The sequence below is a fragment of the Cynocephalus volans genome, chromosome 11 (assembly GCF_027409185.1).
Source record: "Cynocephalus volans isolate mCynVol1 chromosome 11, mCynVol1.pri, whole genome shotgun sequence".
Taxonomy (NCBI): domain Eukaryota; kingdom Metazoa; phylum Chordata; class Mammalia; order Dermoptera; family Cynocephalidae; genus Cynocephalus; species Cynocephalus volans.
The window spans coordinates 58,972,542-58,987,959 of record NC_084470.1 but is presented as its reverse complement, the minus strand read 5'-3'; the positions used below and the strand labels follow the sequence as shown (position 1 = coordinate 58,987,959).

Below are 15,418 nucleotides of genomic sequence, written 5' to 3'. Positions count from 1 at the left end.
GCTGGTGGACCATCTGCACAGTGGTTGTGGCATCTAGCTGCTTTCACGGCAGCTGTGGTTATTGTGGTGGCTGTGGTGGGCCACCCACATGGAGGTGGCGTTTTTGGCATGCTCCTTACCTAGTTGCTGGTGGCTTCCGGATCCATGCCTCAGGACCCCGGGCAGGCCCTGTGGCGCTGGTGGTATGCCTGGTTGTGGGAGGAGGGTCTGGCTCAACAACCATTTATTTATCTTTTTTTTCCCCCACTGCCCTCAGCAACCAGTTTTAATTTTCATGTGGTTGATGTTGTTGATCTTTTCTACCCTAGAGTGATTAACTTAAAACCTAAATCAGAGCCCATTGCTGCCTGCTTGCGTCCTCCAGTGGTCCCCACTTCCTACGGATGAAGCCCCAGCCTCAGGTCATGGCCCATGAAGTCTTGTGGACCCAGCCCTTGCCAGCGTCGCTGACTTCATTGTCTGCCTGTCCCCTCACCCCTCACTTACTGTGCTCCAGCCACGAGAGGCCTTCTTGTACCTTGGAAACACCCAGCTTGTTCTCACTTCAGGGTTTTGCACATGCCGTTCCCTCTGCCTAGATTGCTTTTCCTCAGATCTTTTTCGTGTGACCCTCACCAGTCATGGTCCCCTCTTTAGAGATACTCCAACCTTCCCCTTAGCAGGCTGTATATTTTTCTTCTTCAGAGCCCTCATACCACCTGAAATGCTGTTATATGTGAATACTTTACTTGTTCTTTCCTATAGCCCTGATGCATCCCTTGTGCCTAGAACAGGCCCCAGAACATAACAGTTGCTCGGTAAATATCTATTGTAAGAATGAATGAAAAGAGAAGGAAGAAAGTGTGAAATTATTAAACGGAATTATAGAAAAGAAGATAGAAGTTGTTTTTTATACCTTCGGAGAGGTGAAAACTTTCTAATAGGACTGGCTGGTTAACTCACTTGGTTAAAGTGCCATGTTGATAACAACAAAGTCAAGGGTTCAGATCCCTGTACCAGCCAGCTGCCAGAACAAACAAACAAAAAAAAATAAGGTGTAAGAAATTCTTTACAGTGGCATAAAATGAATTGCCATCTTTCTAGGATTCAATTAAAAATAAATTAAAAAAAAAGACTTTCTAATAAAATGACAGAGAAAAAAAATCTCCCTGAAGCAGATTCCCCTGAAAGCCAATTTTCCCCAAAGCCAATCTGAATCAAGACCAATTTCCTGATGATCCATTTTCATGGTCAAGTTTTCAAGAGTCTGGTGTTCACCATTTCAGACATTTCTGCCCTGTTGGGATCTAGGTAATGGCTCTATTTTCATGTTTCTGGAAAATTTGTAACACTACCATGATATTCCATATACCAATCACTCAAGACGTCTTGTTTAATTCTTAAGCATTTTCCATTCTTTTGTTTTGTTCAGTGTGCATACTTGATCCAGTTACAAAGTAAATGAGCACATCCAAATGCTTGTTCTTACATAATGACAAATAGTGTTAAAAAAAATCACAAGTGTCACAGGCAAGAGGGGCTTAAGAAGAAACTAAATGTAATGTGGTATCCCGAATGGGATCCTGGAACAGAAAAAGGACATTAGGTAAAATACTGAGGAAATCTGAATAAACTATGGACTTTAGTTAACAATAATGCTTCAGGACCATATGATCATCTCTATAGATGCTGAAAAAGCATTTGATAAAATTCAGCACTCATTCATGACAAAGACCCTCTATAAGTTAGGTATAGAGGGAAAGTATCTCAACATAATTAAAGCCATAAATGACAAACCCACTGCCAATATCATCCTGAATGGGGAAAAGCTGAAAGCTTTTCCTTTAAGAACAGGAACTAGACAAGGATGCCCACTCTCACCACTCCTATTCAACATAGTGTTGGAAGTACTAGCCAGAGCAATCAGAGAAGAGAAGGAAATAAAGGGCATCCAGATTGGAAAAGATGAAATCAAACTGTCCCTGTTTGCAGATGACATGATCCTATATATCGAAGAGCCTAAAACCTCTACAAAAAAACTGTTGGAATTGATAAATGATTTCAGTACAGTAGCAGGATACAAAATCAACACACAAAAATCAGTAGCATTTCTTTTCTCCAATAGTGAACATGCAGAACGGGAAATCAAGAAAGCCTGCCCATTTACAATAGCCCCCCCCCCAAAATAAAATACTTAGGAATTGAGTTAACCAAGGATGTGAAAAATCTCTATAATGAGAACTACAAACCACTGCTGAGAGAAATTAGAGAGGATACAAGAAGATGGAAAGATATCCCATGCTCTTGGATTGGAAGAATCAACATAGTGAAAATGTCCATACTACCCAAAGTGATATACAAATTTAATGCAATCCCCATCAAAATTCCAAAGACATTTTTCTCAGAAATGGAAAGAACTATCCAGACATTTATATGGAATAATAAAAGACCACTCATAGCCAAAGCAATGCTGAGCAAAAAACATAAAGCTGGAGGCATAACACTACCCGACTTTAAGCTATACTACAAAGCTATAATAACCAAAACAGTATGGTACTGGCATAAAAACAGACACACTGATCAATGGAATAGAATAGAGAATCCAGAAATCAACCCACACACTTACTGCCATCTGATCTTTGACAAAGGCACCAAGCCTATTCACTGGGGAAGGGACTGCCTCTTCAGCAAATGGTGCTGGGATAACTGGATATCCATATGCAGGAGAATGAAACTAGACCCATACCTCTCACCATATACTAAAATCAACTCAAAATGGATTAAGGATTTAAATATACACCCTGAAACAATAAAACTTCTTAAAGAAAACATAGGAGAAACACTTCAGGAAATAGGACTGGACACAGACTTCTTGAATACGACCCCAAAAGCACGGGCAACCAAAGGAAAAATAAACAAATGGGATTATATCAAACTAAAAAGCTTCTGCACAGCAAAAGAAACAATTAATAGAGTTAAAAGACAACCAACAGAGTGGGAGAAAATATTTGCAAAATATTCATCTGACGAAGGATTAATATCCAGAATATATAAGGAACTCAAACAACTTTACAAGAAAAAAACAAGCAACCCAATTAAAAAACGGGCAAAAGAGCTAAGCAGGCATTTCTCTAAGGAAGATATCCAAATGGCCAACAGACATATGAAAAAATGCTCAACATCACTCAGCATCCGGGAAATGCAAATCAAAACCACACTGAGATATTATCTAACCCCAGTTAGGATGGCTAAAATCCAGAAGACTCCAAATGATAAATGCTGGCGAGGTTGTGGAGAAAAAGGAACTCTGATAAATTGTTGGTGGGACTGCAAAATGGTGCAGCCTCTATGGAAAATGGTATGGAGGTTCCTCAAACAATTGCAAATAGATCTACCATATGACCCAGCTATCCCACTGCTGGGAATATACCCAGAGGAATGGAAATCATCAAGTCAAAGGTATACCTGTTCCCCAATGTTCATTGCAGCACTCTTTACAATAGCCAAGAGTTGGAACCAGCCCAAATGTGCATCATCGGATGAGTGGATACGGAAAATGTGGTACATCTACACAATGGAATACTACTCAGGTATAAAAACGAATGAAATACTGCCATTTGCAACAACATGGATGGACCTTGAGAGAATTATATTAAGTGAAACGAGTCAGGCACAGAAAGAGAAATACCACATGTTTTCATTTATTGGTGGGAGCTAAAAATTAATATATAAATTCACACACACACACACACACACACACACACACACACACACACACACACACAACCCCCCCCCCGGGGGGGGAAGATATAACAACTACAATTACTTGAAGTTGATACGACAAGCAAACAGAAAGGACATTGTTGGGGGGGAGGGAGGAGAGGGAGGAGGGAGGGAGGTTTTGGTAAGGGGCAACAATAATCAACCGCAACGTATATAGACAAAAAAAAAAAAGTCAATAATGCTTCAGTATTGGTCCATTTATTGTAATGAATGTGCCATACTAATGTAAGATGGTAATAATAAAGGAAACTGTGCATGTGTGTATGTGGTGAATGTGTAAGAGAACTCTCTGTACCATCTGCTAAACTTTTCTGTAAATATGAAACTGTTCTAAAAACTCAAGTTTAAAGAAAGTGGAAAGATGGACAGCTTAGAAGATTCTATTTCATTTTATTTTTCATTTCCAGACCACAGCAGCTGTGGCAGCCCCCGCCCCTGCTGCAGACACTGCTGTCACACTGGTGATCCACCACAACCACCACCACAACCACTTCCACTGCAAGGATGCCTCTCCGCCACGGCAGCAGCCACCACTGCCACTGTGCGGGTCGTTTACCGACCACTTGACTGCATTTACAAAAGAGAGTCACCAGTGGATGCCCGGGAAAGAGGTGAGAGAGTGCAGACCTGTGACCCAGTGGCCCAAACCACAGGGGAAATTACTCTGCTGCATGTGGTAGCACACCTGGGGAAGCAAGGACCCAGAAAGAACCTCTTCCATTAGGAAAGAGAAACGCTGCCCAGGGATACCCCTTCAAACCGAGGAGCTCCTGTATACCCCAGTGCACCCATGAAGGTCACAAGAAACTAGCTGGGGTGCCAGCAAGCCCATCCAGGGTCACCCACCCCAGCCAAAGAGCGATGGGGCACCCAGGTGCTTCTCCCAAGAACTCGAGAGCTTGCCCACGCCCCTGACGAACCAGTACAGCGTCACTAACCTCAGCAAGGAATCACTAAGTGCCCCAGTGCCTAGGCCACGGAGGCACTCACAGCAACCCCAACACTGGATACAGTTGAAATAACCACATGGAGACTACACTCCCGCATCTATGTGGAACCAATATTTTTCATGTCTAAATAATAATTTTGGCCTACAAAATATTAATCAGCACACACCAAGCATCTTTTGTTGACTTTTTGTAAAGATAGTTTTATTTTAATTATGAGCGATTTTTGGAAAGAACACAAATATAGATGCAAAACAAATCATGTATACCTGAAAAAGGAAGCAGAATTCAGAGTATGCTTTGTTATTTCAAAGGTAACACATATTTTTGTAAAAATAAAGACTTTATTAAAATTATATAGAAAAATAAAAATGATAGCCTCTTTTCACTTCCCCTCAATCCATTTGCCGGAAGTTATCCAGCTGAAAGTTTTGAGTGCGTTCCTCTGGATTTTTTCTGTTGTCTATTAGAAAAGGCACGTCATTTTTTGTTTTGTTTTTGTTTTGTTCTCCAAACAAGGAATCCTATTTCACAAATTAATCTTTAGATTGTTCCTTTTTTCCTTATCAATATATTAAGCTCCTTCCAGGTCAACCATCTGAATCTACTTCTTTTTTTTTTTTTTTTTGACCGGTAAGGGGATCGCAACCCTTGGCTTGCTGTCTCCCGCACCGCGCTCAGCCAGTGAGTGCACCGGCCATCCCTATATAGGATCCGAACCCGCGGCCTCAGCACCACACTCTCCCGAGTGAGCTACGGGCGGCCCATGAATCTACTTCATTCTTTTAAAGAGAAAACTGTGACTTTCAGTGGCGGCCGTGTAGTACCAGGATTCCACGCACGCACGCTGGTGCTCCAGACCCTGGGCTCAGACTCTCAGAGCAGCTGTGACTGCGCCTGGCCCACCAGGCCTCTGCTCCGAGCCTGCAGTGTATCCGGGGCGCCCGCAGTTGGTGAGAAACAGCGTGCAGTCTGCCCTCCACTAGTGGAAGCGTGGAAGGGGCTGGCTGGCCATCGCGGGCTGATGGACAGCCAAGAGGACTGGAGTGCGCAGAGACCAGTAGACTCGTGGGTGGAACCAGCGACCTGTCGTGGTTAAGTAGTCCCCAGACCCGCCAGGGGGCGGCCGGGAGCCAAGTCTGCGGTGCTGCGCTTGCGCACCTACTCTACGCATGCGCGGCACGGTTCGGCGCTGACAGTAGCTAAAAAAATGGCGGCGTCCGTGGTCTGCTGGGCGGCTAGTGCCGGGGCACGAGTGCTGCTGCGCACCCGCCGCTCGGTGAGGCGAAGGCGAGAGCGCGGGGTTGCGGGACTCGAGACTTTGGGACACGGTGGGGGAGCGGGCTGTTAGCGGTGGCGGGTCGTGATGGGGAGGGCGCGGGGTCAAAGCCATGGGAAGGTCACGGCCGAGAGCTGGGATGGGAGTCTCACTGCTTGCCTGGAGGCGGGGACGGGCGTCCCACTGCAGGCCTGGCAGCTAGGGAGCGATCCCCCAACCGAGTCCTCACTGGCGGCCGTCCCCTTCCACAGCCGGCCCTGCTGAGGGTGCCTGCCTTGCGGAGTACCGCAACCTACGCCCAGGCCCTCCAGAGTCTACCGGAGACCCAGGTCAGCCAGCTGGACAACGGGCTGCGTGTGGCCTCGGAGCAGTCCTCCCAGCCTACTTGCACAGTGAGTGGAGGGGGCCTCCAGATTGGGCCTGCCGTCTTTTCCCAGGTCGCGATGTGACCTTGGGCTCAAGTCTTCTTGTCTGTGGTTTGGGTTCAGGCTCTGGCTCACTCACAGCGAGATTGTCCCCATTCCTGACCCCAGCCACGCCTTGACTTCATGGGGCAATCTTCATTATAGCCGTCATTCCTTTAGCATATGATGCCTGCCAAGCAGGGGGCCTAATTCTTTTCCAGCTTTTTGTTAAGCAGCCTGTATGAGAGAAGTAATCATGTCTCCATCTTGCAGTGAGGAAAATGAGATTCAGAGACTTTAGGTGATTTGCAGGAGTCCAGGTCTATCACCCTTAGCCCAAGGTCATAATCTGTAGGCTAGACCAGGAATGCATTTGTGGAAGAAGTGCTTTTGAAGATTTCAGTAAAAAGGATGATTTTACAAAAAATACAAATCCTCGAAATTGACTCAAGGATAGAAATCTTGACTATTGACTCAAGGATAGAAATCTTGACTATATATATGAATAGATGAGAAGATTTCCAAGAAGTAATCCTCTCTGCTTCACCCCCCCCCTTCCCCAGTTCCAGGGCTGAATAGTTTTGTTGGCAAATTCTTTCAGTTTTCCGGGAACAAATAATGTCCTTTGATACAAGTTGAACTTATACTGAATACAGGAAAAGATGGTGGGCAACTTCCCTTTTATATGGCATCTGTATAAACAACCAAAACCTGTGAAGAAGGCTCAGTAAAATGTTGTATTTCATGGACTCCAAGGTGCTCTAGGTTGTAAGGAGCATCACTGTGCTCTAGTGCCACAGAAAGAATGCTGCCAGTTATAATCAAAGGATGCAATCTACAAGATTGTAAAATGCATCTTGCTTTCCAATATGTTAACTGTGAAATACATGTTCATTTAAGATTTTATATGACATATGCTATGTACATCAACATCTCTTAGGAAAATAGATGTGAGAAATTTAAATCAGCTGTGAACAAATAGTAAGTTAAAAGACTAGACCACTGTGAACATGTGAGTGGTGTGTGTTTCACAGCACACCAACAAGCTGTTAAGAAAATTAAGATTCTTTCATTGAGTGCCAGGGAGATATTTGGCAGTGTTCAGTGTCCAGGTCTGATTAAAAAAAATTTTTTTTAATGTGTTAATGGAAGGGTACTTCTTTAATATGATAAAATATACAGTGTCTAAATCAATAGCCTCCTTCTTTAATGGTGAAAGGATAAAATCATCACCAGAACAAAGGCGGGGTATAATTTTTAGAAAGGAGAGAATATGTTGTTTGCAAATGTTATGTTGCATGCCTAGAAAAAAACAAAGAATCAACTGAAAAGTGAGACAGTTTATGGATTTCATACAGTGGGGGAACTAGGTAAATGTGCACAGTTAGAAGTGGCCCTGGGTATCCTTAATAACCAGTCAGGAAATAGAATAGGAAGGAGAGGCGATGTGGTGTGACTAGTCATTCAGCTGGACCCCTGTGCCCTGGGCATGGCTGCACCTCCAAGCACAGGGGTCCTGGCAGGGCAGCTGTCCCCCACCCTGGGACTCATGAGCCCATGCCTGGGGCTTGTGCTGAGTCTGCCAGGGTGGGGTGTGAGTGGGGGCTGGGGTGGTTTGTTACCTTTGTCGGTGACTTCTTGTCCAGGTGGGGGTGTGGATTGATGTTGGCAGCCGATATGAAACTGAGAAGAACAATGGGGCAGGCTACTTTGTGGAGCATTTGGCTTTCAAGGTAAGGCTCTTGACGTCTGTGTCTCCCCTGGGCTTAGGACTGCCTGTTGTCCTTCCTGAGGGTGAAGGTCAGAACAAATAGCCTCCTGATTATGGGGCAATCTCCAGGTGGCCTTTCTGGAAGGAGCCACATGGGGTTAGCCTCTCCTGAGTGAGTGCTAATCTGTTGAGCCCCTGCATGAGGCCCCTAGGGCTGGAAAAAGACAGGGAGCCACAGGAGCCCCACTTTTCACCAGAGAGGCCAGGCATGTGTTTTGGGCATGTGTATATGTGAACTTATGGAACACACAGATATGCACGTGCATTGTAACACACCCACAGATGTGAACATGCATGCTTATGTGCGAAATGTCTTGCTCTGGTGATACCTGGGCATCCCTTGGTTATAGAGTACAGTTCCATGTTTTTTATATGAATGAAAACAAAATGGAGAAGGGAGTATGGGATGGGCAAAGGTATAGGGCTGGAACAGGCAACCCAGCCAGCTGCAGCGTCACAGATATGTATGCATATCTTAACATGTGTGTGCATGCACGTGTGTATGTGTGTGCACCATGAGAAATACTACTTCCCAACGTACACACACAGGACTACGGTTAGGTTCCATAAAGGTGGCAGGTAGTATACACACAGAGTCATGTGAATGCCTTGATGAGGAGTGGGTTGTATCACTTGATCACAGATGTGGGCTTACCTGACTATGGCTGTCAGTAAGGGGAGTAGGTGTACTGGTGAGGTCAGGCTGTTGTGAGAGCTCTGGACTTTGGGCGACACTTGTTCTGGTCATGCCCTTCTGTCCTGGTTGTCTCTATTCTGTTGGCCCTTCATGCTGTGGCCTCAGTCAGCTCAAGGCCTGCTTAGTGCTCAAAGAGCACAGACTTTAGTCTCTACATTCCCAGGGTCTTTGCTGGGGGAGGTACCTGAGGACCAGTGGTCCTGCTGGGTCTTTATACTCTGAGAACAGGGTTCCTGGGCTCCGATGTGGCTCCTGATTGGTCCTGTTGATGTCTGGCTCCAGGGAACAAAGAATCGGCCTGGCAGTGCCCTGGAGAAGGAGGTGGAGAGCATAGGGGCCCATCTTAATGCCTACAGCACCCGGGAGCACACAGCTTACTACATCAAAGCAATGTCCAAGGACCTGCCAAAAGGTAACATCAGAAGAAAGGGGCAGGGACAAGGGGAGTATGACTCCAGCGGAGCAGAGGAGAGGCTTCTGGCCTGGCCATGCTACAGAATTGGATTACCCTTTGGGTATGGCCTCCTAGCAGGACAACCAGGGGTGGACAGCAACAGAAGATGCCAACCTGGGGGTTTTGTGCTGTCATTGGTCTCCAGTGGCCCACCTGGCCCCTAAACCTGTATCTGTTGTATCCAGTTGTGGAGCTCCTGGCTGACATTGTGCTGAACTGCAGCCTAGAAGACTCCCAGATTGAGAAGGAACGTGATGTGATCCTGCGGGAGATGCAGGAGAATGATGCATCTATGCGGGATGTGGTCTTTGACTACCTGCATGCCACAGCGTTCCAGGGTACATCTTTAGCCCAGGCTGTGGAAGGGCCCAGTGAGAATGTCAGGTGAGAGTTGGCTGGGCTTATGGTGGAATGCGTGTCTCCATTCTGGCCTGGCCAGACCTCTTCCAGGCTACGTTTGTAGTTGGCTGCCTATCCGTGTTGTTTATTTTCCTAATTCACAGAATTGGAGATGGTTTCTATATTATCATGTGGTCCCCATCAGCCTTTTTATTTGGCTGTGTGGTCTTCACTTGGTTTGGGGTTTTGTTTTAGAATATATTTCCATGTGTGTCCTGACGATCCAAGGGCGAGCCATGTGGCTTCTTGTCCCCTGGTAGGGGGTGGGCTGTGAGAGCTCTGATACTGACCCTTGAGAGTCCCACAGTGACAGTTCACACCCTCAGCGGGGACTGTGAGCCTATCCTGAGGTCAGATGTGAGATACAGCCACGTGAAGATTGCCCCTGATCCCTGGAGGGGTGGGTGGCAGAAATAAGGGAAAGTGAATTGAGGGGTGTGCTAGGGTCTGCTTTTCAGAGAAGCCATGCCTCTCCTTGTCTGCCTCCTTAGCCCCATTATGTGTGACCCAATTCCCAATTTGCTCTGGTTTGGGAAAGGAGTTGACCATTGGCCATATGTCTTGCAGGAAGCTGTCTCGTGCAGATTTGACTGAGTACCTCAGCAGGCATTATAAAGCCCCACGCATGGTGCTGGCAGCAGCTGGGGGTGAGTAATGGGCTTGTTGAAGCCCAGGGTGGGTGGGCACTGGCCTTGGTTATCAGTGCCCAGGTCTCCTGGTTCTGGCCATAGGGAACATTCCACTCCAGGGGACCCTGTTCTCTCCCTGTCCTTCAGGGGAGTGACCTCTCCTATGTTCTCTGAGGTGAGCTAGAATTCTGCCCTGCTGCCACCACTGGGACTGGCCACACAGGGACTCTCCCCTCTACAATGGGCCTCTGTCGGGCTGATGGCCCTTTCCCAGGCTTCAAGCCTTTCATAGCCCCACCTGGTCCTAATATACCCAGTTTGTGGGCTGGTGTGGGATTCAAGCCCCTGGGCTTGTTCCTTGCAGCATTGCCTTGGGTGAACCAGACATTGGATGTGTGATGACACACACTTGATGATTCACTGGGAAGTGCCTTGAAAGGAAGGCACAGAATGGCGTGGGAGATTTAATGGGGGACTCCATTGGAGGTTGTGGGGGGATTTTTGAAGCATGTGTTGCTTGAACGGAGGCCTAAAGGAAGGTGGGTGTTAGGCAGGTAGGGTGTTGGGGGACCTGAGCAGAGGGTAAGAGCAGTGTCGTGGCCCCACGTGTGTTTTGAGGTTTGCTTTGCTGCTGTGTGGGGCCAGAGTAGAGGCAGACCGACTAGGGAGGGGCTGTGGCAGAGAGCCAGCGGGAGTAAGCAAGAGCAAGGGAGAGAAGGAGATGGACTCAGGATGGTTTATAGAGGGAAACCTGATGGGGGAGCAGGGTCAAGGATGCTTCTCAGCTTCTGGGTAGATGAGAAAGACTGAGAGGAAGAGCGTGATTGGTGGCTTGGGAGCCAAGGAACCTGGGGACCAAGAGCAGTGTCAGCTACTGACATGTCAGATGTTTTTGAGTCGGGGCAGGGCTTGAGCTCATGGAGGAAAGAATAAAAGGCCAAGGCAACTGGCGGGCTGCTGCTCTGGTGCAGGCTGCTCACTGCTACAGCACCCACCAGTCAGGGTGCCACAGAAGCCTCTTGTGGAGGTGAGGAGACGAGGTCCAGCAAGGAGTCCTGAGGGCATGAGTTCGTGATGTTACTTGTAAATGTCCCCAGCTCTAAGGGGACCCTAGAGCTAATCACAGCCCTGTAGTAGCACTTCTTTGTGCCCTCTCACTTGCCATCCCTACAGGGCCAGCAGTCAGATTTGCATAAGTTAGACTAGGGGGACAAGGCAGGCCAAGTGGCCCTGTGCCTGGGGAGTACCAGTCTTGTCCTTGATGAAGGTGAGATGCTTCTTCTCGGGTGAGAATCAACACTTGTGTCATGTGGCAACCCATTTTAAAGCTCAGGGTGCTGCTTCTCTCCTGTGACTGAGGCCATGGGAGCTATTTGGCCCTGAAGATCCTGTCCTGCCCATGAGGCAGGGTCTGTCTGTGGAGGATCTTCTTCCTTCACCTTGTCCTGATGTCATGTCTTACTGTTGGTGTCTCTCACTGAGGCAGGACATGGGGCTCCTCTGCCTATCGTGATTCCCCCTGCCCTGTGCCTTGGACCCTGGCTGGCCTGTAATACCGCTGTCTCTGCAGGGGTGGAGCACCAGCAGCTGCTAGACCTTGCCCAGAAGCACTTCAGCAGTGTCTCTGGGACGTATGCAGAGGACACTGTGCCCACTCTAACTCCGTGCCGCTTCACTGGCAGTGAGGTACGTTAGCTGATGAGCTTGGGCCTGTGGGAAGACACTCATGTGTGTGTGATTATCCTTGTTACTGCAGAGCTGCCTCAGGAGTTGGGAAGGGGTCCTGTGGCTGCTGCTGCAAAAGCACACGTGTTCACATGCAGGCGCACACTGTACTTACACCTGCCACCCTTTCTGTTCGCATAGGCAGTCTTGCTGCCCCTCAGCCATGTCATGTACTGTTTCAGGTCCGCCACCGTGACGACAACCTACCTTTGGCCCATGTAGCCATTGCAGTAGAGGGGCCTGGCTGGGCCAACCCAGACAATGTGGCCCTCCAAGTGGCCAATGCGATCATCGGCCACTATGACTGCACTTATGGTGGTGGCGTGGTGAGTGTCAGGAGCGGGCATGAGACAGACTTCACCTTCAGGGAAGAGAGGGTTCTGGGGCTGTATAGTCCTGTGCTGTGGGGTTGAGGGTGTGGGCGTAGGCAAGAAGGTGGGTGCTGACCTACTTTGCCCCTGGCAGCACCTGTCCAGCCCACTGGCTTCAGTTGCTGTGGCCAACAAGCTGTGCCAGAGTTTCCAGACCTTCAACATCTGCTATGCAGAGACTGGGTTACTGGGCGCACACTTTGTCTGTGACCACATGAGCATCGATGACATGATGTTCTTCCTGCAAGGCCAGTGGTAAGTGCCAGCTGGCTCTGCTGGCTGGGATAGAGGCCTTTGACCAGGATAGTGGGAGGCTAAGAGATGATACACTCTCTCTTGGAATGAACACCATCACACCCCAATCTCTACCCACCGCTTTAGGATGCGCCTGTGCACCAGTGCCACTGAGAGTGAGGTGGTGCGGGGCAAAAACATCCTCAGAAACGCCCTGGTGTCTCATCTGGATGGTGAGTCCTGCAGCCCTGCAGGAGGGGTAGAGTGCATCCTGGCAGTGGGGGCAGTGACAGCCCCAGTGTGGCCACCATTTCTAACCAAGGTTGGAAAGGAAAATGTTGAGGACCATGTCACACTCCAGCACAGAAAGGAAGATGTTGAGGATCATGCTACACCCCAGCACCCGACCTGCAGGGGTTTGGAGCTTTAGGTGCAGGTGGGGGTGGGCCAAGTCAGCAGCCGGTCACTGCAGTAACAGGTTGTTGTAGAGGAGAAGGTTGTGATCTGGGGTCAAAGCAAGGTCAGGCAGGTCCTTGTCAACCTGAGGCTGGAGGTTGTGTGTGTACCTGTGGATCCAGGATTAGACTGGGCAAACCTCTAAGCCTTCCCCCACCCTCGAAGGCACTACTCCTGTGTGTGAGGATATCGGACGCAGCCTCTTGACCTATGGCCGTCGCATCCCCCTGGCCGAGTGGGAAAGTCGGATTGCGGTAACATGGGCCTCTGGGAGAGTTTCTGGAATCTTTGCCTGGCAGATCCATAGGGGGTAGGGAGCTGGGGCTGACAGAGAATAGGCATCCCTGGTGTCCTAGGCAGCTGTCACGCACAGGGGTGGTGTAGTGGGAGGGCAGGGCGGAGGTACTGATGGCTGTGGGGATGGGTGGGGCCCATAGAAGTCTACAACAAGGGGAACCCTGCTACCTTTCCCCTTTTGGGTGGGGGGCAGCCCCACGTTGCATGTGGGAGATCTTGGTCAGCTGGATAATGTTGACTGTCCGAGGTGGTGCCCTCTGCTTCGCCCTGCAGGAGGTAGATGCCAGTGTGGTGCGTGAGGTCTGCTCCAAGTACTTCTATGACCAGTGTCCAGCAGTGGCTGGATTGGGTGAGTGGCCTAGAAGGTCTGCCTTATATCCTTTCCCTCAGGCCATTCCCTTGGCCTCCCCTTCTGCTTTGGCTCCCCCAGCCTGCACTGAGAACAACAAATTAAGGCCCCCAAAAGGCTCTCCCCAGTAGTCTGGCTGCCAGGGAGTTCTTGCCTAGAAAACCTGTCCCAACAGCTCTCTAATTCCCTGCCAAGGTGCCTCCATCAATACCCCACACCCGCCAGGTAACGGGCACCTCTGCATGTGGGGTGGGGCTCCAAGGGCCAGAGCATGAAAGGACAGGCTTAGCACCCCTGGGGGAATGTTTTGTTTCTTCTTTTCTACTCAAAGCCTGTCTTGTGCTGCTCTGGGCAGCAGCTCCGAGCTGGGTGCGGCATGGGGCCAGGTGTCCCTGTGCAGGCCAGGTACCCCACCCTGACGCCCCACCCTATCCCCACAGGCCCAATTGAGCAGCTCACAGACTACAACCGGATCCGTAGTGGCATGTTCTGGCTGCGCTTCTAGGCAGGAAGCCTGTGCAGGCAAGAGGGTGGGGCCAGGGCTCATGGGCCCCCCACCACAAACATACCACTCCAGTTCCTCAAACCTGTGCTACAGATTACCACCAATAAAGTCTTCTGTTGAGAATTGTGTCGTCTCTCTTTTGGCATTGGCATGGAGTCCACTGGGGAACAAGGACTAACCCCCAGTTCCACATCTCCTGGATCCTTCTGCCTTCCCACAGGCTGATGTGTCTTTAGCCAAGGGCAGGCGTGGGGGCTGCAGCAGACAGAGACCGGAAGCTTTTGATGCCTGCGGGGAGCTGATCCCAGATGTTTCCACTTAGCTGCTGCATGGGGGATGTTTCTCAGCTAGTCTGTCACTAGAGTGGGGTGTGGGAGTCCGGGGAACTGCAGACCCATTCTTTGCCATGGTTGGGGTCCCAGCGTGGAAACCCTGGGGGCCAAGATGGTAACACCCTCACTGTGGACCCTGTGTAAAGTCGACCCCTGGCAGTCCTTGGTCTGCTGGGATGGACCAGGAGGGGCCGAGGACCGTCCATGAGGAAGTCTCCGTGTGTTTATTCTGGATTCTGGGAGGATAGCCTGGGGCGCAGTGTTCCTATTTGGTTTCTAACTGCTGCCTGGACAGGCAGGGCAAGAATCCTTCGCTTCGATTTGCTGTTGACTCAGGCTCCAAGAATAGCCCTGAGCTCAGTGGGGCCTGATCCCCCTCCCTCGACTAGATCTGTCCCAAGCAAGTCCTGAGCTGCTGCCCGATGATCCCCTCCCCACCTTGCTGAGGCAGCTAGGACCTGGTGGAGCTCTCAGCTGCCTACTCCCTCTGCTACCTCTTTGGGCCCTGGTCCCCAAGGCATGTGGGCAGGTAGGCCCCTCTTCCTGCACCCCCCAGTCCCACAGTCAAGTTCCCTGGGAGTCCAGGGGAGGAAGATGGAAGTGAGAAGCCTGATTTGCCTTTGAGGAAGTCGCTGGCTGGCAACTGTGAGCAGGGATCCTGGGATAAGTTTTATTGAGAAGGGGCCTATTCAGAAGTCCCTTCAGCATCCTATCCTGGAAGTAGCCAGAACAATGCTTGTATCATTCTGACCCAACCCCAGTGCCTTTCCCTTACCACCATTTGCTGCCACAAGTTGTCAATGAGGA

At 49.4% G+C, this 15,418-nt stretch overlaps 1 protein-coding gene across 1 annotated transcript; it reads left to right on the top strand.

Moving 5' to 3' along the window:
* The first annotated feature begins 5,879 nt into the window (after positions 1 to 5,879).
* Positions 5,880 to 14,402, top strand: LOC134390721 (cytochrome b-c1 complex subunit 1, mitochondrial). Its single transcript, XM_063114421.1, has 13 exons — positions 5,880 to 5,988; positions 6,240 to 6,380; positions 8,039 to 8,125; positions 9,143 to 9,272; positions 9,500 to 9,698; positions 10,281 to 10,360; positions 11,913 to 12,028; positions 12,250 to 12,393; positions 12,533 to 12,693; positions 12,820 to 12,905; positions 13,294 to 13,382; positions 13,699 to 13,774; positions 14,215 to 14,402. The coding sequence occupies exons 1-13, from the start codon at positions 5,920 to 5,922 to the stop codon at positions 14,277 to 14,279; spliced, it is 1,443 nt and encodes a 480-aa protein (XP_062970491.1). The 5' UTR covers positions 5,880 to 5,919; the 3' UTR covers positions 14,280 to 14,402.
* The last annotated feature ends 1,016 nt before the right edge of the window (positions 14,403 to 15,418 follow it).

Coding starts and splice junctions, on each gene's coding strand:
- LOC134390721 (XM_063114421.1), top strand. CDS start 5,920: ATGGCGGCGTCCGTGGTCTGCTGGGCGGCTAGTGCCGGGGCACGAGTG. Junction 12,029..12,249: donor GCCGCTTCACTGGCAGTGAG/GTACGTTAGCTG, acceptor GTACTGTTTCAG/GTCCGCCACCGTGACGACAA. Junction 12,394..12,532: donor GCACTTATGGTGGTGGCGTG/GTGAGTGTCAGG, acceptor TGCCCCTGGCAG/CACCTGTCCAGCCCACTGGC.